Source organism: Lupinus angustifolius, unplaced genomic scaffold (genome assembly GCF_001865875.1).
Source record: "Lupinus angustifolius cultivar Tanjil unplaced genomic scaffold, LupAngTanjil_v1.0 Scaffold_54_23, whole genome shotgun sequence".
Classification (NCBI taxonomy): domain Eukaryota; kingdom Viridiplantae; phylum Streptophyta; class Magnoliopsida; order Fabales; family Fabaceae; genus Lupinus; species Lupinus angustifolius.
The window spans coordinates 25473-49478 of record NW_017722618.1 but is presented as its reverse complement, the minus strand read 5'-3'; the positions used below and the strand labels follow the sequence as shown (position 1 = coordinate 49478).

The following is a 24006-nucleotide window of genomic DNA, read 5'->3' as shown; positions in this document are numbered from 1 at the left end:
GTCAGCAAAGTCTTGAGGGAGAGTCTAGGTGAGATGAGTCCCATGTATTCCTAGATGAGGTATTCTGTTAGATCGGATAGTGCTCACAGCACAAACTATACGATCTTTGACAACCCCTCTTTGCAATCAGGATCGATGAGAGGGATGCCCAAAAAGTGTTTGATATGACACCATCCTGAAATGGACAGTTCCGTTGGAACAGATCGATCATATATCATTGCGAGGAATAATTTTGGTGCAATCAAACCGGCTTGTTATGAGAACTGTACTCTCGGTTATTTTCGAATAGTTATTGGGAGGATAAAAGAGTAAGGATGGTGGACTCATGCATCGCATTGCATACATGATATTCTTCGATATTGATTCTAAATTCTCGAGTTTTATACTTCATACATCGTTATTATATGCTTGTATGATCACATGATATATATATATATATACTCGTGTTTTGTCTTGGTTTATTATTCCGTGTAATTCCACGACGTCGATGATAATTTTTTCATAGATGTTTTACTCCCTCTCTTTTCTTCTGGTGTATTTGTATCCATGTTCAGATGGACCCATCAGCACTGATATAAGGTTATCGCTTCACTATGTCCCAGGAGGGGACATGGAGTGCTGAGGGTAATCGACACACTTACACAGATCCTTGCGACCTGGATCTGGATTGGGTAAGCAATGGCTCAGTTCTGCATCTTCCACCTTACTACGCAGTTTGGGAGGCATCATTCACTTTGCCCGACCGAAGACCTGCAACCGCCAGACTTTCTGTATCGGCTGAAGCTCGAGGCGTACCAGAAGTTGTTAGGACCTGAACCCAAATAGGATTCTCATCATCAGGATTGGCGTCAAGAGAGATAGAGGGTGCCATGCCATGGGGGTACACCCCGAACCCCGCGATGGATTGGGGAGCGAATGAAGTGGAGGAGGAGGAAGACAACGACGACTGTGTAGAGCTTATCTGCATAGAAGATTCAGTTGAGGTCATTGAGATCTCTTCTGACTCGGAGGTGGAGGAAGACCCTAGCGAGGCTTCCAGTGCACCTCCGATCTAGGAGGTTTCTATTTTGTTTTGTTGTGATAGGAACCTGTATGAGGTACTTTTTGTAATGTCAATGCCCCAACATTATTTTCTTTGTATTTTCAAATTTTTTTATTTGTGGCGATGATTAGATTTCGCCCGGTAAACAATTCTGTATTTATTCAAGACTTTTATGAATGAGAAGTATTCAGAAAAGAATTGTGTTCATTTAATTATCTTCAATGTATTAAGAATTTTATTTCTGCAAGGTTTGAAAATGTGACGTCTTGAAAATGGAATAAGGTAAAAGTGAAAATGATTTGTAAGTTATAGATTACATAAAAGAAAAAAAAAAGGAAAGAAAAATTTACCAATTTTTCTAAGAGATTAAATATATCAAATATGAAATGATTTTCAGGCATTACATCATGCTTCCCTTGGCGTGCGATTCAATAACTCTCAAAGCACATGAGCCATGCTCCCCTTGGTTGGCGGTTTTTCATCACTATTAATCCCCCAAGTGTGAAAGCCATGTTCCCCTTGGCCAAAGGTTCTATGAACACGTTTACATGGATTCTCATTCCCGATTCAAGGTTATTCTTGCAAGTTATTCCAAGTTATTCCAAGTTTATTCCTGCCCAATTTTTTCATTCTCGTTCAAAGTCCCTTATGGGCTATTATTCTGAGGTTCCATTAGGGGCCATACTATTCAGGCTTAACATGGTTTACTTTGGAGTTGTCGAAATTGCTGCTGAATGGAATACTTTGAAATAAGCAGGTCAATAAGTAAGGTGCAAGGCAATATAGCCACAAACTATTTTCATTAAGCAAAATGGATATTACAAAATCCTACCATTATTATAAGGCCACAATCAAATACCTTTTATCCTAAAAAGCTATCCATGCATGTTTTGCCTGAGGAATGGCAACATGGTAATGGATCTGTGAAGCTCCTCAAATCGCAACTCGCCATCCTCCACTAGCCACTAATAGACATTCAAGACAAATCCTCATCGGGATACACCGGGAATATCTAATCCAAGTCATTCTCCCAAGCATAGAGAGCAGCTTCCTCGGAGAACTTCTCCAGAGCATCTTTCTCTTGCGACAGGGCCTCCACCTTGACCCCGACCTCAACAAGTCTGCTGGGACCTTAGTCAGCTCATCTCGGCTAATGTCTAGGCTCTCCTCTGCCTTCTCGGTCTGGGTTACCACTCCCATAAACTCATCCTTTATCAGGTCATTCTTCTCCTCTAGCTCTTTCACCTGGTTAGTAGACCGCATCGGGTCTCGATGGGCTTGGCTTAACTTACCGCAAATTTTAGCAACTTCTCTTTGGGCAACCTTATACTGCCATGTGACGACCGACACCTGCTCACCAGCATCCAACAGCTGATCTCCAAACTTCTTGGACTCCACATCATGAGCCTCTTGGGGATGCTTCACCTAAACTGCACAATCCTGACTAATCCTCTTCCCTTCTGCTTCCAAGTACATCATCACAGAAGCAATCATCATCAAGCACTTCTTGACATACTTAAACATCTAGAGAAAAGACAACTTATCATAAGAATCCTTGGTTCTGACATTCAGTAGATGTTGTTCGATCACCCGAGGTACTTTAAATTGTTCCAAGTTTTACAGATCAGGAGCTGATTGGGAGTCCATAGAGTTCCCTTGTTTGACCTTGAATGTGGATCAATTGTCTGGGAAGGAGGAGAAGGTGGTGTTGAATGAGTTGAAGATGGATGAGTGGGATCTATAACAATAGGCGAGAGAGGCGCACCAAATGACATAGGCAAGAGAACATTTGTTGTCAAGTGTTTAGATTGAAAGGTTGGAGTGGCTCCCCCTGAATCATCAACCTAAGTACCGAAAAATGATAGCGGTGGATAGCGAGCCCCTTGGCATTTTGTAGGAGGAGTTGTGGACGGGTCATTCGACCCCCTAGCTACATTAACCCGGAGGGTGAAGTCACAAAGCAACCTTATATTATCCTTCGAGCCAGACACTTGCACTGCAACATGAATAACATATTAAAAAACCAAACAAAGAGAAGGAGAAGCCGCAAGTCAAAGGACATACCTAAAAACTACCAACAATCTCCCAAAAAGCTGATTCACCCTAGGCCAGGGTTGCACAAGGAAACATCATCCCTACCATGATGAACATCTTCATTTCATCAACGAAGGCCCACTCCTCGGTAGTGAACATCCCTTCATTGAAACTATATCTCTTATATTTCCTCTAATGATGTTCTCGGTTCCATGAGAAGAGAAACCGCTTGCTTCTATCTGACTTAAAGGCCTAATTATTCTCCCCTCGAAGTTCCACCCAGAATAAGCCTATATTGCAATTCTTAAAGGAAGACTCAAATGGGTTGAAGAGTGCCCTCCCACTCTACAATTGAAGGCAAGTCCACCCCGACCCTCTCTTCATTTTTGTTGGTGTTGTTAGTCATCCAGAACATCAAAACGAACTCCAAAAGGGTACACAAGTAGTCTCGAGCCTGACAGAAGACAGTGAAAGCGCGAGTGAACCCCTATGCATTGGGATTCAATTAAGAAAGGGCCACCAGAGATGGTCAATGACTAATGAGCACCACTCGTCCAAAGGAAGACAAATCTGAATCTTCTTGAAGTAGAAATTATACACATAAAAGGAATGAGGGTCACCATACTCTTCTTCATGGTTGGTGCAGACCCTCTCATCCTCCACCGAGGCGAATAGGGCAAACCTATCAAATGAGTCCCCACCACTTCAACCCGAGGACGCACCCCAAGCATGTATGAACTTTCTGTTCCCACCACCTCCCGATCTATGCAGTCATGAGGAGACCTTGATCCTTTACACCCAGTTGGTATCCAGAAAATCTCAGCACATGTGGCATAGTTATGTTCCATTGAAGACCTAACACCAGAAGAATCGTCAGAATCAGACGACATTAATTCACCCAGTATATCCACCCACTCCCCATAAGGAGCCACTCGACTGGCAAGCTCGTCGAGCATCTTACTCGCTTTCTCTGCCAAGTCAGGCCTAGAGTTGGCTATGCACAACAAACGACTCTTGGAATACTTACCGACAACCCAATTCCCCCAACCAGGGGTGGATGAGGGTCCCTTTTGTCGACAAAGCGGAGATGACAAAGCAACAAAAGAGGAAGGTCCTGGCAATACCTTCGCACTACTATCACTCGACGAATCCCCCTTCTATTACTACCATGGTGACAAAGGAAAGACAAAATAAAGACAGAGGGAGGGAGGAAAGTTACATAAGATGCTTACGTAAGAAGAATGTTTATAAAGCAAGGAAAGCTAAGAATATTTTTGCAGCAAAATGACAAGAAAGCGAGAAGATAAAATGAAGAAATGAAAGAGGGGGACCCTCTATTTATAGGAAAATTGCGGTAGGGCCTTACTCACGGCCCAACTCCTTACATTCATCATGTCCGTCCAAAAAGCACTCGAGTACCCATCCAACTATAGGCATGGAGATATGCGCAACAAGATACCAAAGGGCACGAGAAGAGTACATCTCGGCCATACAAAACACTCAAGTACGATCTAGCAATGCCCTGAAAATCAAGGCGGCACAATATGTAACGATAAGATGACAAACTAAGAAGGGGGTGAATTAGTTTTTTACACCAAGACATATTTTTTGCAACTTTTAAAATGATTAGAGTATATTGCAGCGGATAATGTAAGTTGCATAAATGTAAAGTAGAGAATAGGGAAGAAAGAATTAAAGTAATTTTTATATTGGTTCACCTTCTTGTCTACTTGAAGGCTACATCTAGTTCCCTTGTAAGAATAAGAGATTTTATTGATTTGATGAGTCAATCTACTTGAAGGCAACGTCTAGTCCCCTTTTTGAAGAAAGAATCTGACTCGTATAAACTTGAAATCTTTAAATCCTATCACCAAGAATAACACAAATGCTGAAGTATTTTTTAGTATATGAAACTTGGAAGAAAAACACTTGAAAACAACTTAAAGAATTTATGAAAGTTTTTCACAAGTTGCCTTCAAGAGTGTTAAGAAAGTGTTGTGAAAGTTGGGTTAAGAATTCTGTAAATTGTATGTTCGAAACTCAATGTCAAAGTGTCTTTAAATAGTCTTTCAACCATTATACTCATACACGACAATAGAAGTCGATTGGAATGACATCGTTTGTTTTGAGTGAAGCTATTTCAATTTGGATTTGAAAATCTTGTGTAACTGTTCTCAGTAACCGATTATTTCACTGGGTAACCAATTAACCAAAGTTTCTGCCGAAATGAGTAATTGGTTACTCCCATAAGTAATCGATTACTCTGTGTAGAAATTGCTTGGTAACTTGTTGCTCAATTTGGGTAACCCATTACTCAGTCTCAGTAACTCATTACTTGGTTCCAGTAATCTGTTACTTCTAGTAACTCATTACTCAGGTCACTATTACTTAGCATATTAAAAATTTAGTCCAATTTAATTCCAACTTAAAATACTTTTCAAAAAAGTTTTTCTATTAAGCATTTGATTAAACTTAATAATAAGACTTAGGGATAATTCAAAGTTTTGGAAGGAACTTAGGAGGCCGAGAGATCAAAGTGTGTACCTTTTGCCATAGAACATGACATACTATTGATATATACTATAAAGACATGGTTTCGAGATGCATCCTCTTCGGGAAGATTAATTGGAAAGCTACTGTATCTTATCAATACTAGGCCATATATCATCTATGTTGTTGTCCATCTAAGCCATTTCCTTTCTTCACCTATATTGATCAACGCCAATAAGCAACCTATAGAATCCTTAAATATCTCAAATATTCTCCAAGTTTGGGTATTTCTTTTTCTTAAAAACAGTAATACCATTAATGACATTAAATGTTGGGCTATCTGGACAGAGGGCAACAACATAGATTTGGTATGAGTCAATAAATTAACATCAACCATTTATAACATTCACCTGAAAATACATTAATAAAAAGTCACTTGCTAACATAAGAACATTTCAAGAGCAACTAATATTCTTGCACTAACACCTTCTATACACACATAAAAACCATTACTTTTATGTAAATAAAATATTAAAACTCAGTGAAAAAGATAAAAAAAAAATAATCCCTTATAATTTCCGAAGTTTCTTATACATCTTTACACACTATCCCAAAACCAATTTATGTGCTTAATTTGCTTCAAGAGAACCAGAAATAAAAAAAAACTATATAAACATCAATAGATAATAAAAAATCAATCAAAACAGCATGCTATATGTACCATTTTAAACCTTGTATTATATTTCAAATCAATCGAAAAAAGAAGAGTTGATAGTCAAATTTAGGTACTTCGTGCTAACATCTCCTGAAACTCAAGTAGAGACTTCTCTTTTTGAAGCCTCATATCTTCACGAAATTTGTAGATAAACTCCTCAGCCTTCGTATCAACCTGAAGTTGTGGAGACTTAGCAACCACAGCTTTCCATGCATCTTCAATAGTAGCCATGTCACTGCTCTCTCCACCATGCAAGCCCTTGTTTCCATGCACACCTTTACTTCTACTTGTTTCCCCTTGTGCATGATTATTATTATTATTATTATTAAAATTAGTAGTAGTAGTACTCTTGTTGGTGTCATGCATAGACACTTGAGAACCCTCACCAAAGAGGTCATCTATGGTTATGGCTGCGAAATTCTTGTGTTGAACATGGTAGTAGGAAGAAGAATATGGCCTAGTAGTAGTGAGAGAACGATTCTTCCTATAGGGTATGAGGTGAATAAGGGTATGCAAGGTTGAAAGGAGGAGTTTGAGGGTGGTTTTGATGGACTTGGAAATGTTGATTTTGTGGAATTTGGATTGGAATGTGTTGGAGAAACTCTTCCATGCCTTCTTGGCAGGGTGAAGTTTCTTTGTTAACTTCAGACGAGACATCACAAAAATAAGGTATTTGGTTGAAAGAGGTTGAGTGGAGAATTTTTTTTATTTATTGTGTAGGGATGTCTTGAAAGAATAGCTTCAAGTGTAGGTAAGAGCCTTAGAAATGGTTCTCAATCTCATGAAGGAAACATTTGATGCCCATTTTAGTTTTTTATATGATTATAATGTCTTTTTTTACAACTTGCTATTTTTCTTTTGTTTGCAATAGTATATCCAGCCCATCAGCTAAAGACTAGTTTTTGGATATGATTAAAGGTTTAAAAGTCTGTTTGCGAATTGAGTTCTAAAGGAAATGAAAGGAAAATAAAAAACTTTAAAATTTTGAAATACATCTATGAGATGACACTAAAGCCTTCATTTTTTCTTCTTTCTCATATAAAATTCAACTCATAAACAAACCCTAAGGGAACTATCCCAATATTATTATTTCATATATGTTCCAATTCAAACTCCAAATCTCATATATGATTGATCCAATCCCCTTCCACTTGAACTAACATGTGGGTTCTACAAGTTGTTATACTCTTGTTGGTATTAAAATTGGCACATTATTTGTCAGCAGAATTACATATGTGCCATTGTTTTGATTTCTATACCAGTAAATGCATGTATAACATAGAATCATATACATTGATGACATAAGTTGTAATATAATGAAATTTTAATCTCAAAGGGTATAATTTCTCAGTCCAGTCTCATAGTTTGCAGTAGAATTCATATCATGGAAGCAATATAAAAAACGATATCTACTGTCTCAAACCATATCCTAAATTATATCTAGTATTAATAATATTAAAGAAGAATAGAAAAAATAATAAATATTTAATTCTTTTAATTGACATGTTTGTATTGGTCCATTATATGATGGGAACATTATTTGGTACAGTTCCATCTTCATCAACCTTGGTTGCTAAGTATTGTGATGACATGGAAAGGTCAATTATGTGAAGGGCACCAATACTAGTTGTCCAATGTGGTGTGCTGGTATGAAACTTTTGGTTGTCTTTGTGGGCTCCAGTTATACTTTTCTTATTAAAGGCAAGGAATCATTGATCATACACACCCTTCTCCCCATAACTAAAAGAGAGGGAATAATACTTTATTCATTTGATATTTAGTTTGTTGCCATTAAAGTTTTCAGCAACCCTGTTTATCTATTTTTTATTGTGAATTATGAGCAATCAGAGTTTCACGTAATAAAGAATAAATCATTTGGTTTACCTACACTTTAGTGTAACAACCTTCTCTATATTAAATACTAAGGCTCCAATATAAATAAAAAGTCTTTCAGTTGAACTACATAAGCACTTGTGAACATTTCAAAATAATTATAATGATAAAATGACCATTTTATGTGTGCATAACTACATATGCTTACCAAAAAGGCGTTGATCTAGTAGTGTAAAATTTCATAGATCCCCAAAACGATCAAAACGTCAATGTTCAATTCCTGAGAGCGACATTTGTTGGGAATGACAATTACATACCCAAAAATGATTAATTCCTTACCAAAAAATAAGGGATACCTTGGTAGTACAAAAAAAAGATATGCTTCCATTTTCAAACAGAGTTTTTGAATGTAACTTGTTGAATAGACTGGACATATGAAAATAAACCACCAGCACTAGCTTCTAATAAACCATTATTAGGCTTAGTTTGGCAGTAAAGTAGATAGGATAGTGACTCACCAGTCACCACAAAACATACTACCAGCCACTTTTTTAGAAAGCAATAACCACAAACATTAGAATCTGTATATTTTTCATAATTTCATAAGGTAAAAAAAGCTTAATAGATTTGCAATTGCATGTCAATAGTCTTAAAGAGATTCAACAGCATAGCCATTTCCTTTCTGTTGAAACTCACATAACCTTGTTTAATATATCTTGGAAATAGTTTTTTACCATACTCAAGAGCATCAAATTTTACAGAATAAATTAACATATAGTTTAATTTGAACATTATTCAAACAGTACAGAAACACAAAAAAATGTACCTTTAGCCTTTTAGCAGTTTCCTCATTCATAATTAACAATACCTCCTTCTCTAGACATGTTAGAAGAGTTAAACTACACATTAATTGTTATACAATACCAATAAACTTTGTGATCTGAACACCCAAAACACAATGTAACAGGGCTATATCGTGGAAGAATTACAAAGAAAGAGTGAGATCCAAAGCATTTTAAAATCAAAAAGTAAGTTTTCTACCTCTTAACCTTATGACGTTCCTACTAATATCCTCTTACAAGTATTACTCAGACTTTTACATAATGATGTTCTATGGAGTTTTGGACTAACCTACTTAATACAAATTTCTTTACACTTTGGTATATGGAAGCTGCTTCTAATTTTATATCATTTCATCAGGGTATGGTGGTTCCTAGGTAGAACAAAAAGCTAATTCTTAGAAGAAGATGATGCCTTAACATTCTCTTCGGAATGTGACCGGGTGATAAATGAACCGGTACCTGCTGCATCATTTGTACCTGCTGGGCTATATTTTTTAAACACCCTATCTTTGTTCTGGTTCCACCATTCTTCTGCCTGTTGCTCATCGAATTTTCGCTTACTGCATCCGAAGAAAAAGAAGGAGAGAAATGTTGAAAATAGAAAGATCTGATATAAGTGTGATTCAGTTGAATATGTCCTAAAGTGTTAACCAACTGTTATCAAATCAAAGCAACAACTAAATCAACATAGAAACTTCTCATGTAATCAAATAATAATAACAACTTTACTGCACATACCAATATTGTGTGAAAGAATAAAAGTAATTCATATCAACTAGCAACTAGAATCTCAGTACTTGAACATCATATATTAAATGCCATGAACATGAATAAAAGATTCCCGCAATTTAGTTACCTATGAGGCTATGACAAACATGCATAAATGACTTTTTTACATCCCCACGTTGAGAAGCGAAATCTTTATGAATTAAATAATCTAGAAACTTATTAAAAGAAGTTCAATGGATACACAGGATATTGAAACACAGAAAATATAGAAGTGGAAATTTGTTGAATTAGCAAGTAACTCCTATACCTGAATCTAACTCGTTTGAAAACTTTGCCACCACTAGGTAGTACAATGGCTGTGATATAAACACCGCGTTCAAATTGCTCAATAACTGACGTTTCTCCTTCTTTCCCGGACTTATACAAGTCAAGTGATGCTGAAGTACTTGAGGTTGGTAGAGGCATTTCTGTACTAGATTCAAATATTCTTTTGTTTTCTTGAAGAACATTTCCTTCATCTATTGATGGGCTGACCTCGAAGGTGGCAGCATCATTTTTTTCCAGTCTTTGTTCTAGTGGTTTAGGAGCGTCACTTTCTGAAGCCGGTATATGAGTTGCAGTCTGTTGCACAGACTCAAAGCTTGATGGGAAGGAAGAATATTGAACGTCTACTCTTTCTTCAAGAAAATCTTTAGCTTGAGCTTGCATGGTTCTCAAAGTTTCACTTCCAGAAATATCAGGTGGCAACTTCTCATTCACTTCGCTCAACTGAATAAAACCAAACACAAGCAATTTTAGCTATTTAGTATGATCCACCAGAACTCCTGATCAACTACCACCTTTCAACCAACAAGGTGTTGGTCTAGTGGTGTAAGGCCCCGCCAGACCCGGGATGAGCAAAAGGTCAATGATTCGATTCCTGGGAACGACACTTGTTGAGAGGGGTAGCCACGCACCCCGAAAGGAATTAGTTCCTTACCCAAAAGGGTGAGGGGATACCCTTAGTAGTACCAAAAAAAAAACTACCATCTTTCAGTTTCGAGTCAGGTTCAAAAATTAAGCTGATGTCATGTAATAACTCTTTAGTTAACGCCATCACCGGTTAAAGGTGAGCGAATCAATAAAAGAATGAAGGTTCTTCTGTTTTCAGATGAAATATTAAGCTTATTTCAGGCAATATCTCTCCGGTTAACCTCATTAGTTAACCATGTAGTGAGACTAAGGCTTAGTTGTTGTTGTATATCAAGCAATATCTCTGGTTAACCTGATTAGCTGTTAAAGGTTCTACTATCCTCGGAGTTATTGCCCCTGTAAGTGTGAGAGCATAGCCATTTCCCCAAATAAAAAAAAAGCAAACAGTATTGCTTTATCAGCATAACTGTAGGTATCTATAAAGTCTATCTAAATTTGAACTTGTCTCCTAAGTCCAAACAATGTATGCATGTCCTTATATAAATCTCTACTGACAACAAAAAATGATTAATTTTTTCTTGAAGTTTCTATGATTCTAAAGAGAATCAGATATTAAGCTATTACAGCTATTAAATCAAATTTCTGATATAACATTGTTCCAATGCTTGAGCATTAAATTTTATCTAAATAAGCATATATTTTGGAATATAGATTGAAGATACCTGATCTGTGATGCACTTAATAAATTCCTTTGCTACTCTATGCTTAGAAGATTCCTCTCCAGCCAAAGAGGTGGCTCCCTGAACATTTTTCTGTAGCTCTTCAATCTTCATTTCTTGCATGTCACTCCTCTGCTTCAAACTTTGAATCTATATGAAAGAAAACAAATACTGATAAAACTTATGCAGACAAATTATACTCCTCTCAGAGTAAAGAATGTAAGTACTAGACTTTTTTCGGTAGTTGTAAGTACTAGATTTAAAACTGGCATAAACTGTAAATATACTTGTTTTTGCAATTTTGAGACTTCTTGATTCAAAAGCTCATTTTTCTTCTTTAAACTATCAATAAGGCTTCTTGAAAATCCGGGGGAGGTAGAACGTGGTGGGCTTGGCCTTCTTGCATATGGTGATGTAGGTCTTGAAATAACTGGTGCAGGTGGAGCTGGAGGTTGGATTGGAGGCTGGATTGGAGGCTGGATTGGAGGCTGGATTGGAGGTTGGCTTGGAAGTATAACAGGCTTGAAAGTATTCTGCATCGCACTCAACGAACTTGGAAAAGCAACATCTTTCAATTGTAGATGTGAAGGAACTTGAGAAGCTCTGACTATAGAAGAAGAGTCATGTTTACTTCCAGGCTTACTACTTCTTATCTCAAGGTATTTTACTGGTTCTGTGATGGGAGACAACAGTGTTCTTGAAGACCTTACTTCTCCTCGGGGAAGCCTTTCGCTTCCATATATGGAACTACGAGGACGAGTAGCTTCTTTATTAAAAAAAGCACCAGTCTCAGAGACAGAACCTTTAAGCTTTGCGTAACAATTATCACATACACGATGCGGTTTTCCTGGTGTTGGAGCCAACGCTGCCTTCATTGCCTTTTTGGAACTACAACCATGGCAATGCACCAATCCACAATTATAACAATTATGCCTTTTTTTAGTAAAACCAAAAGGTTGCCGACAACCAGTGCAAAGAGATTGATCAGCTCCGGAGACCCATTTATGTATGCATATACAAGTTGTAAAGTTAGAGCCACACGAAATATTCTTTACATGCCTGTCTTTGAAGGCTTCCACCAATTTTGGAGATTTCTGGTCATCAGTGTCTCCATGTCCCAATCTTCCATTGGCACCTCTCCCCCAAGTATATAGTTCACTTCTTGAAGTCAATGCAGCAACATGATGTGCTCCACATGATATTTCCTCCACACACTCGCCTACCAACTTATCTCGGACAAGAATTGGCACTTTTCCATCAGAGAGAGGATTTCCAAGCTGGCCATATGCATTACTTCCCATAATAAAGACATGACCAGATAGAGTGAGTGCGACAGTCATAGTATTCCCACATGCTACCTGCTGAAAATCATATTCAGCAAGCGTAGATACACAAGTCGGTTGAAGGTAGGTTTCCTTGTTAACATGTCCCAAACGATATTGGTCACCATCACCCCATGTGAATAGCTGCTTTCTGGATGAAGCATTTGAAACAGACGGATCTGTTACCTCTATAATGGCTGCTGTGTGCCATACTCCACACGCAACCTTAATAGCCTTTTGTCCACTCGATAATTGTACCTCCTTTGGATATGACACACTCTCTCGATCACCATGGCCCAAGATACCAAATCTTCCATCACCAAAGGTAAACAATTTGCCATTGGAGGTTGTCAATGCTGAATGCCATGAGCCACAAGCTAGAGATACAACCTGAAGTCCTTCTAAAGGGCCATTGACCCTCTTTGGTATCCAGTGACTAACATCAGTGCCATGGCCGAGAAGTCCAGCATTACGTGTACCACCACCCCAGGTGTAAAGATCACCAGATGTAGATACAGCACATGTATGAAATTCGCCACATGAAACAAAACTCATGCTAGTCATTGCCAAGGACTCCACAAGATGCGGCTGACAAAAATCTTTATCAGACCCATGACCGAGTCTTCCACCAGACTCCTCTCCCCAAGTAAAAACCTCTCCTTGCCTTGTAACAAGAGCAATGTGGCGTACACCAGAACCTATCTGATAAACATCAATAACGACATTAGATTCCAATGCCTTAGGAGCCAGAACATCTATCTTAGAAGGGGCTTGACTCCCCAACCCATCGGATGAAATCCCATCTGTCCAAACCTCTCCCCATATATAAACATCACCTAGAGACTCTATGTCATCTGGTCCTGATGCTACACTACTTGCGTAGCCAATACTTGACACACTAACACGGGAGCCATCTCCAATACTTGTCCTTATTGGCATATTTGCACGTTCTGGCCCTACATCTGAGTCAACTGAAAACCTACCACGGGCAATGCTTGAAGTGAACTCTAGTGTTCCAACTGAAAGACGGTCATTCTGAACGAAGTCAATGCTGTCCTGCAGATGAAATTTAAAAGAAGTACCTAGCTGAAATGTTCTCAAAATATAGTTAGAAATATAAAAAATTCACGAGTCTCAACCAAAGAAATGTGATTGGTTACAAAATAATCAATCATGTTTTTTTCTAATAAAAAATAAAAACCATTTTTTCACAATTTAATCAGGTTTGTCAAAATTGTCAGATTAAGCCTGAAAGAGTCCCTTTTCAACAAAAAAATAGTCATTTCTAGAGGGGAAAATCTTTCCAACCACACAATTATCATGGAAACAGTTTACTATCAAAACTCACATCAGTAAAGTCACTTCTAGTGCGCCTAATACGTGGTCCAGTAGAAATTAATGCCTTGAGGCCTTCAAACCATACCTCAACCTCAACTTTGTCCTTGCAGATCTAGAGGCATGAAATGGAGAAGCAATAGATTAAAAACTTACATGAAAATTGAAATTAAAAAATTTAAGTCAATATGAGAGTCACTACGTTTTCTAACCAGATCAAGTGATCGTTCCCCTTTTTTGTAAATAAGTGAAAATGACAGATAATCCTTTTCAGGGCGCAAATATCTTCTAAAGACAGCCTGCAAAGCATAAGTTAAAAGAAAACCTGCGAAATCTTTAACAGAGCACACAACCATAAACCTAGCCTCCAAAGACCAAGCATTTTACTTACTGTTCTCTGTCCAGCGATGATTCGTGTAACAGAAGATAAATTCAGTTTCTTTTCCTTTCCGCGAGAAATCCAAATCAGTGATGCTTCATCCTGATAATGCCACTAAATATGAAATCATCCATACAGAGATATGAATTCGATACATATGCATGTATGTTGTTAGGAAAAATAAAGTTTTTCAGAAAACAACTCACCGGTGAGAGCCTGAATGGACAAAATTTTGGCTTCCCTTTCCGACTATACTTAACTAACTGAGTGCCTTTTTTTAAAGCAAAGAATACCTTCACAAAGAGATCAAGCAGAAATTAACTTCAAGTAGACATGGCCCTAAGCAGCATAATGTTTAAATGTAAATATAATCTCGATGAACGAATTCCTATTGGAAAATATAAACTTGAAAATACTTCCAATAGCTACAGAATGTTTTCCTTGGTAGTTTCCCCATTTTGATAAAGTGATTTTTGATTGTTACCCAATCAGAAACTACTTAGGAAGGAACAATATCATATTATCATATTCTGCATGGGTTTAGTAAATATTCAGTTTGCTTCTCCTTAAATACCATATATTTAGAACAACAACCAATGCCTTTTCCTATTAGATGGGGTCAGCAATGTAGATCTATCAAATCTTTAGAGAGGCCATTTAGATTTAAATCCTTTCTTATGGCATTTCCTATGTTTTACTCGATTTTTAAGGTTCCTTTCAGGATGCATGATTGTCCCCTCACCATATGGTAAGGTTCCTTCCAGGATGCGTGATTGCCCCTCCCAACAAGTGCCGCTCCCAGGAATCGAATCATTGACCTTTTGGTCTAACTGAAGATCCAGTGGGGCCTTATACTACTGGACCAACATCTTGTTGGTCTTTAATACCATCTATTGAAGCTAAGAAATATTATACAAGTTTTATCATATTGCACACACAGGTGTATATATATAAACCAAGGCAACTCACTATCCTTTTAATTGCTTTGTCTATATTGTCTCATCTATCAACTTAGATATCTCCCCCATCTATATACTCATAACAGTACCATGATTTAAAAAATATATATCATACATGCAGTGTTTTTTCACAACATCTTTTCCCTTTCCTTCTCTATCCTAACTTCATCCAATGAATCAAAACAAAATCTATCTGGGCAGTGCACCAACAGTGATTGCTGGCAATACAAAATATAACATTTTAACTGTTTTTTCACTTGCAGCATAAGAAATTAACTTTGACTCTTAACCCCTCCACAATATTTTGAGCCATATTACTATCGACTAACTTGTTGTACAAGATAAAGACATCAAATTTTATCATAAAAATAAAATAGACAGAATTTAACACTCACTTGAACTCAACATACATGATCAAGCCTAAAGGAAAATCAAATTTTAATGTTTTCCAGCTACCTAACCAAACAATTATTTTGTTATTTTCCATGGAAAATGAAAGGGAAAAGTTTAATGTGGTGAAACTAACTTGCTCAGTATCACGCTCATGATTCCCATAACTAGCAGGATCTGCCATTCCATCTGAAAGAAATTATAAGGAAACCACTGAAGACAAAGCTCAAGCATCATGCTTTTTACTTGGGCCTCTCATCAAAATCTCCAAAAATAAACTCAAGATTAAAATAATTTCTCCTCAAAACAAGGTAACAAAATAAAAAAAACATATATAACATAAAAAATCTTCAATGGGTATCTGTGCACTATAGATTACAAAAGCATCTAGTGACCCAGATGAAGATTTCACATGCCAATTCAAAAAAATGATTTTTTTTGTTAAAGGGTTGTGAAATTAGCATAAACAAGTGTGTGATGAGTTTGAGACCGAAATTGAAATGAGAAAATTGAGAGAAAGAGAAGATGCGAATTATACGTAAAAGGAATGGGATTGAGATATTGACGCGCTTCTTAACCTTCTTCCGCGTCCACTAACTAATCAATCACTCGCTACTCTCTTTATATTCTATTCTCTTCAATGGAAATTAAGTCATAGCTGGAAACATCTCACTTCTTCATTAAAAAATTGTAATCTCAAAATCACTTATTCATATGTCAATTAATTTAATTTCTCTTCAGAAAAATTCAACGGCTGAATAGAAAGTAGGCATTGGTGAGATTAAAATAACACTTTCCTTCTCGTCCTAGTTGGATACATGACCTCCTCTGACATAGAATTTTGGTTGTTTTTGGTTCAATTTTATGGGAAGATTATGAACCAAACAAAATAAGAAGGTTTGGTTTAGTTTGGTTGTTGTTTATTCAGGATAGGAAAATTGAATTGAAAATCCTAGTAATTGTTTTTGAAAGTTAAGTAATTATTTATATCTTGTTGGTATTCCTCTATGGATAAGAAACTAATTTGTTAGGATTCGCTCTTTTCAATATATGTTACTTATATGAATCAGATTTTGGTTTCACCTCTTGGATTCAGACCGGATCGAAATAGTATGTAAAGTTTAAGTGTGTAATACTTTTAAGTGTTTTCCAAACTTAATCTTAAGTCACAACTCCAAAATTGTACCTATATTTTATTTGTTATATTCTATAACACACTATATATATGTTGCTATGTTTTAAATCATATTGATTATATTTGATACACTTTTTTAAAACTTAAACCAATCTCATAATCAAATGAAGAGGATTCAAGTGTTATTCTGATAAGGTGCTTTATTATCAATTTTATTATTGTGAAAGTATTATTGTTATTAATCATCGGTAGAACATTGTAACTGTTAAAATTACGTTATAGGTGCTTATATTATTGTTATTCATATCTTGTTGTTTTGTTGTCTTGTTATTATTGATATCTCATTGTTGTTGTTACTATTTTTTACTTTTATTATTATTCTCTTATTGTTTATTACTATTTTATGATGTTGTTTACTTATACTATTGTTGTACACATTTTAATGTTGTTTCAATGTTGTTGAATACTATTTTTATTGTTGTTTTATGCTTAATATTTACTCATTTTTATGAATTTTGAATATAAGTGCAATTTTAATATTTTATAAAAAAAACTGATCCAAACTGAACCGAAACCGCATATTATATAAACGTTTTCCGGGTGTTGGAGCCAACGCTGCCCTCATTGCCCTTTTGGAACTACAACCATGGCAATGCACCAATCCACAATTATAACAATTATGCCTTTTTTTAGTAAAACCAAAAGGTTGCCGACAACCAGTGCAAAGAGATTGATCAGCTCCGGAGACCCATTTATGTATGCATATACAAGTTGTAAAGTTAGAGCCACACGAAATATTCTTTACATGCCTGTCTTTGAAGGCTTCCACCAATTTTGGAGATTTCTGGTCATCAGTGTCTCCATGTCCCAATCTTCCATTGGCACCTCTCCCCCAAGTATATAGTTCACTTCTTGAAGTCAATGCAGCAACATGATGTGCTCCACATGATATTTCCTCCACACACTCGCCTACCAACTTATCTCGGACAAGAATTGGCACTTTTCCATCAGAGAGAGGATTTCCAAGCTGGCCATATGCATTACTTCCCATAATAAAGACATGACCAGATAGAGTGAGTGCGACAGTCATAGTATTCCCACATGCTACCTGCTGAAAATCATATTCAGCAAGCGTAGATACACAAGTCGGTTGAAGGTAGGTTTCCTTGTTAACATGTCCCAAACGATATTGGTCACCATCACCCCATGTGAATAGCTGCTTTCTGGATGAAGCATTTGAAACAGACGGATCTGTTACCTCTATAATGGCTGCTGTGTGCCATACTCCACACGCAACCTTAATAGCCTTTTGTCCACTCGATAATTGTACCTCCTTTGGATATGACACACTCTCTCGATCACCATGGCCCAAGATACCAAATCTTCCATCACCAAAGGTAAACAATTTGCCATTGGAGGTTGTCAATGCTGAATGCCATGAGCCACAAGCTAGAGATACAACCTGAAGTCCTTCTAAAGGGCCATTGACCCTCTTTGGTATCCAGTGACTAACATCAGTGCCATGGCCGAGAAGTCCAGCATTACGTGTACCACCACCCCAGGTGTAAAGATCACCAGATGTAGATACAGCACATGTATGAAATTCGCCACATGAAACAAAACTCATGCTAGTCATTGCCAAGGACTCCACAAGATGCGGCTGACAAAAATCTTTATCAGACCCATGACCGAGTCTTCCACCAGACTCCTCTCCCCAAGTAAAAACCTCTCCTTGCCTTGTAACAAGAGCAATGTGGCGTACACCAGAACCTATCTGATAAACATCAATAACGACATTAGATTCCAATGCCTTAGGAGCCAGAACATCTATCTTAGAAGGGGCTTGACTCCCCAACCCATCGGATGAAATCCCATCTGTCCAAACCTCTCCCCATATATAAACATCACCTAGAGACTCTATGTCATCTGGTCCTGATGCTACACTACTTGCGTAGCCAATACTTGACACACTAACACGGGAGCCATCTCCAATACTTGTCCTTATTGGCATATTTGCACGTTCTGGCCCTACATCTGAGTCAACTGAAAACCTACCACGGGCAATGCTTGAAGTGAACTCTAGTGTTCCAACTGAAAGACGGTCATTCTGAACGAAGTCAATGCTGTCCTGCAGATGAAATTTAAAAGAAGTACCTAGCTGAAATGTTCTCAAAATATAGTTAGAAATATAAAAAATTCACGAGTCTCAACCAAAGAAATGTGATTGGTTACAAAATAATCAATCATGTTTTTTTCTAATAAAAAATAAAAACCATTTTTTCACAATTTAATCAGGTTTGTCAAAATTGTCAGATTAAGCCTGAAAGAGTCCCTTTTCAACAAAAAAATAGTCATTTCTAGAGGGGAAAATCTTTCCAACCACACAATTATCATGGAAACAGTTTACTATCAAAACTCACATCAGTAAAGTCACTTCTAGTGCGCCTAATACGTGGTCCAGTAGAAATTAATGCCTTGAGGCCTTCAAACCATACCTCAACCTCAACTTTGTCCTTGCAGATCTAGAGGCATGAAATGGAGAAGCAATAGATTAAAAACTTACATGAAAATTGAAATTAAAAAATTTAAGTCAATATGAGAGTCACTACGTTTTCTAACCAGATCAAGTGATCGTTCCCCTTTTTTGTAAATAAGTGAAAATGACAGATAATCCTTTTCAGGGCGCAAATATCTTCTAAAGACAGCCTGCAAAGCATAAGTTAAAAGAAAACCTGCGAAATCTTTAACAGAGCACACAACCATAAACCTAGCCTCCAAAGACCAAGCATTTTACTTACTGTTCTCTGTCCAGCGATGATTCGTGTAACAGAAGATAAATTCAGTTTCTTTTCCTTTCCGCGAGAAATCCAAATCAGTGATGCTTCATCCTGATAATGCCACTAAATATGAAATCATCCATACAGAGATATGAATTCGATACATATGCATGTATGTTGTTAGGAAAAATAAAGTTTTTCAGAAAACAACTCACCGGTGAGAGCCTGAATGGACAAAATTTTGGCTTCCCTTTCCGACTATACTTAACTAACTGAGTGCCTTTTTTTAAAGCAAAGAATACCTTCACAAAGAGATCAAGCAGAAATTAACTTCAAGTAGACATGGCCCTAAGCAGCATAATGTTTAAATGTAAATATAATCTCGATGAACGAATTCCTATTGGAAAATATAAACTTGAAAATACTTCCAATAGCTACAGAATGTTTTCCTTGGTAGTTTCCCCATTTTGATAAAGTGATTTTTGATTGTTACCCAATCAGAAACTACTTAGGAAGGAACAATATCATATTATCATATTCTGCATGGGTTTAGTAAATATTCAGTTTGCTTCTCCTTAAATACCATATATTTAGAACAACAACCAATGCCTTTTCCTATTAGATGGGGTCAGCAATGTAGATCTATCAAATCTTTAGAGAGGCCATTTAGATTTAAATCCTTTCTTATGGCATTTCCTATGTTTTACTCGATTTTTAAGGTTCCTTTCAGGATGCATGATTGTCCCCTCACCATATGGTAAGGTTCCTTCCAGGATGCGTGATTGCCCCTCCCAACAAGTGCCGCTCCCAGGAATCGAATCATTGACCTTTTGGTCTAACTGAAGATCCAGTGGGGCCTTATACTACTGGACCAACATCTTGTTGGTCTTTAATACCATCTATTGAAGCTAAGAAATATTATACAAGTTTTATCATATTGCACACACAGGTGTATATATATAAACCAAGGCAACTCACTATCCTTTTAATTGCTTTGTCTATATTGTCTCATCTATCAACTTAGATATCTCCCCCATCTATATACTCATAACAGTACCATGATTTAAAAAATATATATCATACATGCAGTGTTTTTTCACAACATCTTTTCCCTTTCCTTCTCTATCCTAACTTCATCCAATGAATCAAAACAAAATCTATCTGGGCAGTGCACCAACAGTGATTGCTGGCAATACAAAATATAACATTTTAACTGTTTTTTCACTTGCAGCATAAGAAATTAACTTTGACTCTTAACCCCTCCACAATATTTTGAGCCATATTACTATCGACTAACTTGTTGTACAAGATAAAGACATCAAATTTTATCATAAAAATAAAATAGACAGAATTTAACACTCACTTGAACTCAACATACATGATCAAGCCTAAAGGAAAATCAAATTTTAATGTTTTCCAGCTACCTAACCAAACAATTATTTTGTTATTTTCCATGGAAAATGAAAGGGAAAAGTTTAATGTGGTGAAACTAACTTGCTCAGTATCACGCTCATGATTCCCATAACTAGCAGGATCTGCCATTCCATCTGAAAGAAATTATAAGGAAACCACTGAAGACAAAGCTCAAGCATCATGCTTTTTACTTGGGCCTCTCATCAAAATCTCCAAAAATAAACTCAAGATTAAAATAATTTCTCCTCAAAACAAGGTAACAAAATAAAAAAAACATATATAACATAAAAAATCTTCAATGGGTATCTGTGCACTATAGATTACAAAAGCATCTAGTGACCCAGATGAAGATTTCACATGCCAATTCAAAAAAATGATTTTTTTTGTTAAAGGGTTGTGAAATTAGCATAAACAAGTGTGTGATGAGTTTGAGACCGAAATTGAAATGAGAAAATTGAGAGAAAGAGAAGATGCGAATTATACGTAAAAGGAATGGGATTGAGATATTGACGCGCTTCTTAACCTTCTTCCGCGTCCACTAACTAATCAATCACTCGCTACTCTCTTTATATTCTATTCTCTTCAATGGAAATTAAGTCATAGCTGGAAACATCTCACTTCTTCATTAAAAAATTGTAATCTCAAAATCACTTATTCATATGTCAATTAATTTAATTTCTCTTCAGAAAAATTCAACGGCTGAATAGAAAGTAGGCATTGGTGAGATTAAAATAACACTTTCCTTCTCGTCCTAGTTGGATACATGACCTCCTCTGACATAGAATTTTGGTTGTTTTTGGTTCAATTTTATGGGAAGATTATGAACCAAACAAAATAAGAAGGTTTGGTTTAGTTTGGTTGTTGTTTATTCAGGATAGGAAAATTGAATTGAAAATCCTAGTAATTGTTTTTGAAAGTTAAGTAATTATTTATATCTTGTTGGTATTCCTCTATGGATAAGAAACTAATTTGTTAGGATTCGCTCTTTTCAATATATGTTACTTATATGAATCAGATTTTGGTTTCACCTCTTGGATTCAGACCGGATCGAAATAGTATGTAAAGTTTAAGTGTGTAATACTTTTAAGTGTTTTCCAAACTTAATCTTAAGTCACAACTCCAAAATTGTACCTATATTTTATTTGTTATATTCTATAACACACTATATATATGTTGCTATGTTTTAAATCATATTGATTATATTTGATACACTTTTTTAAAACTTAAACCAATCTCATAATCAAATGAAGAGGATTCAAGTGTTATTCTGATAAGGTGCTTTATTATCAATTTTATTATTGTGAAAGTATTATTGTTATTAATCATCGGTAGAACATTGTAACTGTTAAAATTACGTTATAGGTGCTTATATTATTGTTATTCATATCTTGTTGTTTTGTTGTCTTGTTATTATTGATATCTCATTGTTGTTGTTACTATTTTTTACTTTTATTATTATTCTCTTATTGTTTATTACTATTTTATGATGTTGTTTACTTATACTATTGTTGTACACATTTTAATGTTGTTTCAATGTTGTTGAATACTATTTTTATTGTTGTTTTATGCTTAATATTTACTCATTTTTATGAATTTTGAATATAAGTGCAATTTTAATATTTTATAAAAAAAACTGATCCAAACTGAACCGAAACCGCATATTATATAAACAGATCAGACCGATCTAGACTGTATTTTAATTACGTGTTTAGATCAGATTATTTTTTGCCCAAAAACCAATCCAAATGGATTACGAACACCCCTAATATCAGTATATCAAAACATTAGTGATATTCATTTTTTATGTGAAAAATAGTATCCAACTGACTTGATATGTATAAAAACAAGTTAAACTCCTATTAAAATGTGTTCGCTGGTGAATACAGAAGATGCTTGACACATTTTATAAAATAAGTCTAACTATATAAGTATCTATACTATATATAAAGGCAAAACTTGAAATAACTTCTCATGGTGTAATTTCCATTTCCTATATTGCCCTTAATATTATTTAATTTTTACAAAAAAACTATATAATCCGAAGAAACTACCACCAATACATTAATTAACCACATATCTCACCTTAAATTAAATATTATCATAAACAAACAAAAATATAATATATAAAAATTGAATATGTCACACAATATTCGCCAGCAAGCACGAAGTGCTTGTACACTAGTCAAAATAAAATACTAAGTTGAAACTCCATCAAATATTCAATAAGTTTATTATTTGACAATAATTGTAGGTTAAATAATAAAAAATTTCAGTTATATGATTGAGTTCAGATTTTGCGTTTTCAAAAATCATGAAACTATTAACCGAATCACTGTCCAACGTATGCACAAATTGAAAATTGAAATAAACCATAAAACCGAACTCAATCAAGTTTTGAGTTGATTTGATTCAATTTGAAAGATTTTGTGCTAAGACTAAAATATATAGAAGCAACTACCTTTGAATATTGATGTACATGATACTTCTTTGTAAATGTTGATAATTTGTTTGTTGAGTTTTATTTATAGCTTTCTATTATAATGATGCTCTAATCTAAACCTGAAATTAAAATTATTGTTAAGAATAGAGTGTGATCAAATCAATTAGAAATTAAAGAAAATAACACACAAAATTTAACCTAGAAAAACTCTTATATTGAGGGGAGCACATCTGCTATCCCACAACTTTGCTTCACTTTATGTGTCAAAAGGTGTGATTGGCCACAAAAGTATTTAATAATTACAATTTTAATGGTACATGAAATGATACAAAAATGGGACAACAAATGTTGTATATTGAGAGATAAAAACCCAGGGACGATCACGAGCAAAGTTCCACTAAGTAAAAAAGAGAGTACAACAATTTCTCTTATAATGATGAGGACAAAGAATAATATTTTCTCTCACAAATGCTCTCTCAAATGGACAAGAATTCTCACTAAAATCACTCACAAACTATGTGTATATGAAGAAAGTAAAAT

The 24006-nt window shown here is 35.8% G+C and overlaps 3 protein-coding genes across 6 annotated transcripts; all 3 read right to left on the bottom strand.

The window, feature by feature from the left end:
• Positions 1–6108: 6108 nt before the first annotated feature.
• LOC109339055 lies at positions 6109–7117 on the bottom strand. Its single transcript, XM_019576421.1, has one exon. The coding sequence runs from the start codon at positions 6936–6938 to the stop codon at positions 6348–6350; it is 591 nt and encodes a 196-aa protein (XP_019431966.1). The 5' UTR covers positions 6939–7117; the 3' UTR covers positions 6109–6347.
• A 1855-nt stretch (positions 7118–8972) lies between these two features.
• On the bottom strand, positions 8973–16560 carry LOC109339054. Of its 4 annotated transcripts, none has more exons than XM_019576418.1 (10): positions 16280–16560; positions 15838–15890; positions 14559–14645; positions 14365–14466; positions 14186–14272; positions 13987–14088; positions 11604–13694; positions 11320–11466; positions 9993–10453; positions 8973–9516 (listed from the first exon to the last, which is right to left on the bottom strand). In XM_019576418.1, exons 2-10 carry the CDS (start codon positions 15883–15885, stop codon positions 9345–9347), a joined length of 3297 nt encoding a protein of 1098 aa, XP_019431963.1. In that variant the 5' UTR covers positions 15886–15890; positions 16280–16560; the 3' UTR covers positions 8973–9344. The 4 variants fall into 4 exon arrangements, with proteins under 4 accessions (XP_019431963.1, XP_019431961.1, XP_019431965.1 ...); XM_019576416.1 differs by having other exon boundaries at positions 16240–16559; XM_019576420.1 differs by having other exon boundaries at positions 14365–14454; positions 16240–16559.
• An 817-nt stretch (positions 16561–17377) lies between these two features.
• Positions 17378–21831, bottom strand: LOC109339051 (ultraviolet-B receptor UVR8-like). Its single transcript, XM_019576414.1, has 7 exons — positions 21510–21831; positions 21108–21160; positions 19829–19915; positions 19635–19724; positions 19456–19542; positions 19257–19358; positions 17378–18964 (listed from the first exon to the last, which is right to left on the bottom strand). The coding sequence occupies exons 2-7, from the start codon at positions 21153–21155 to the stop codon at positions 17378–17380; spliced, it is 2001 nt and encodes a 666-aa protein (XP_019431959.1). The 5' UTR covers positions 21156–21160; positions 21510–21831.
• Positions 21832–24006: the final 2175 nt, after the last annotated feature.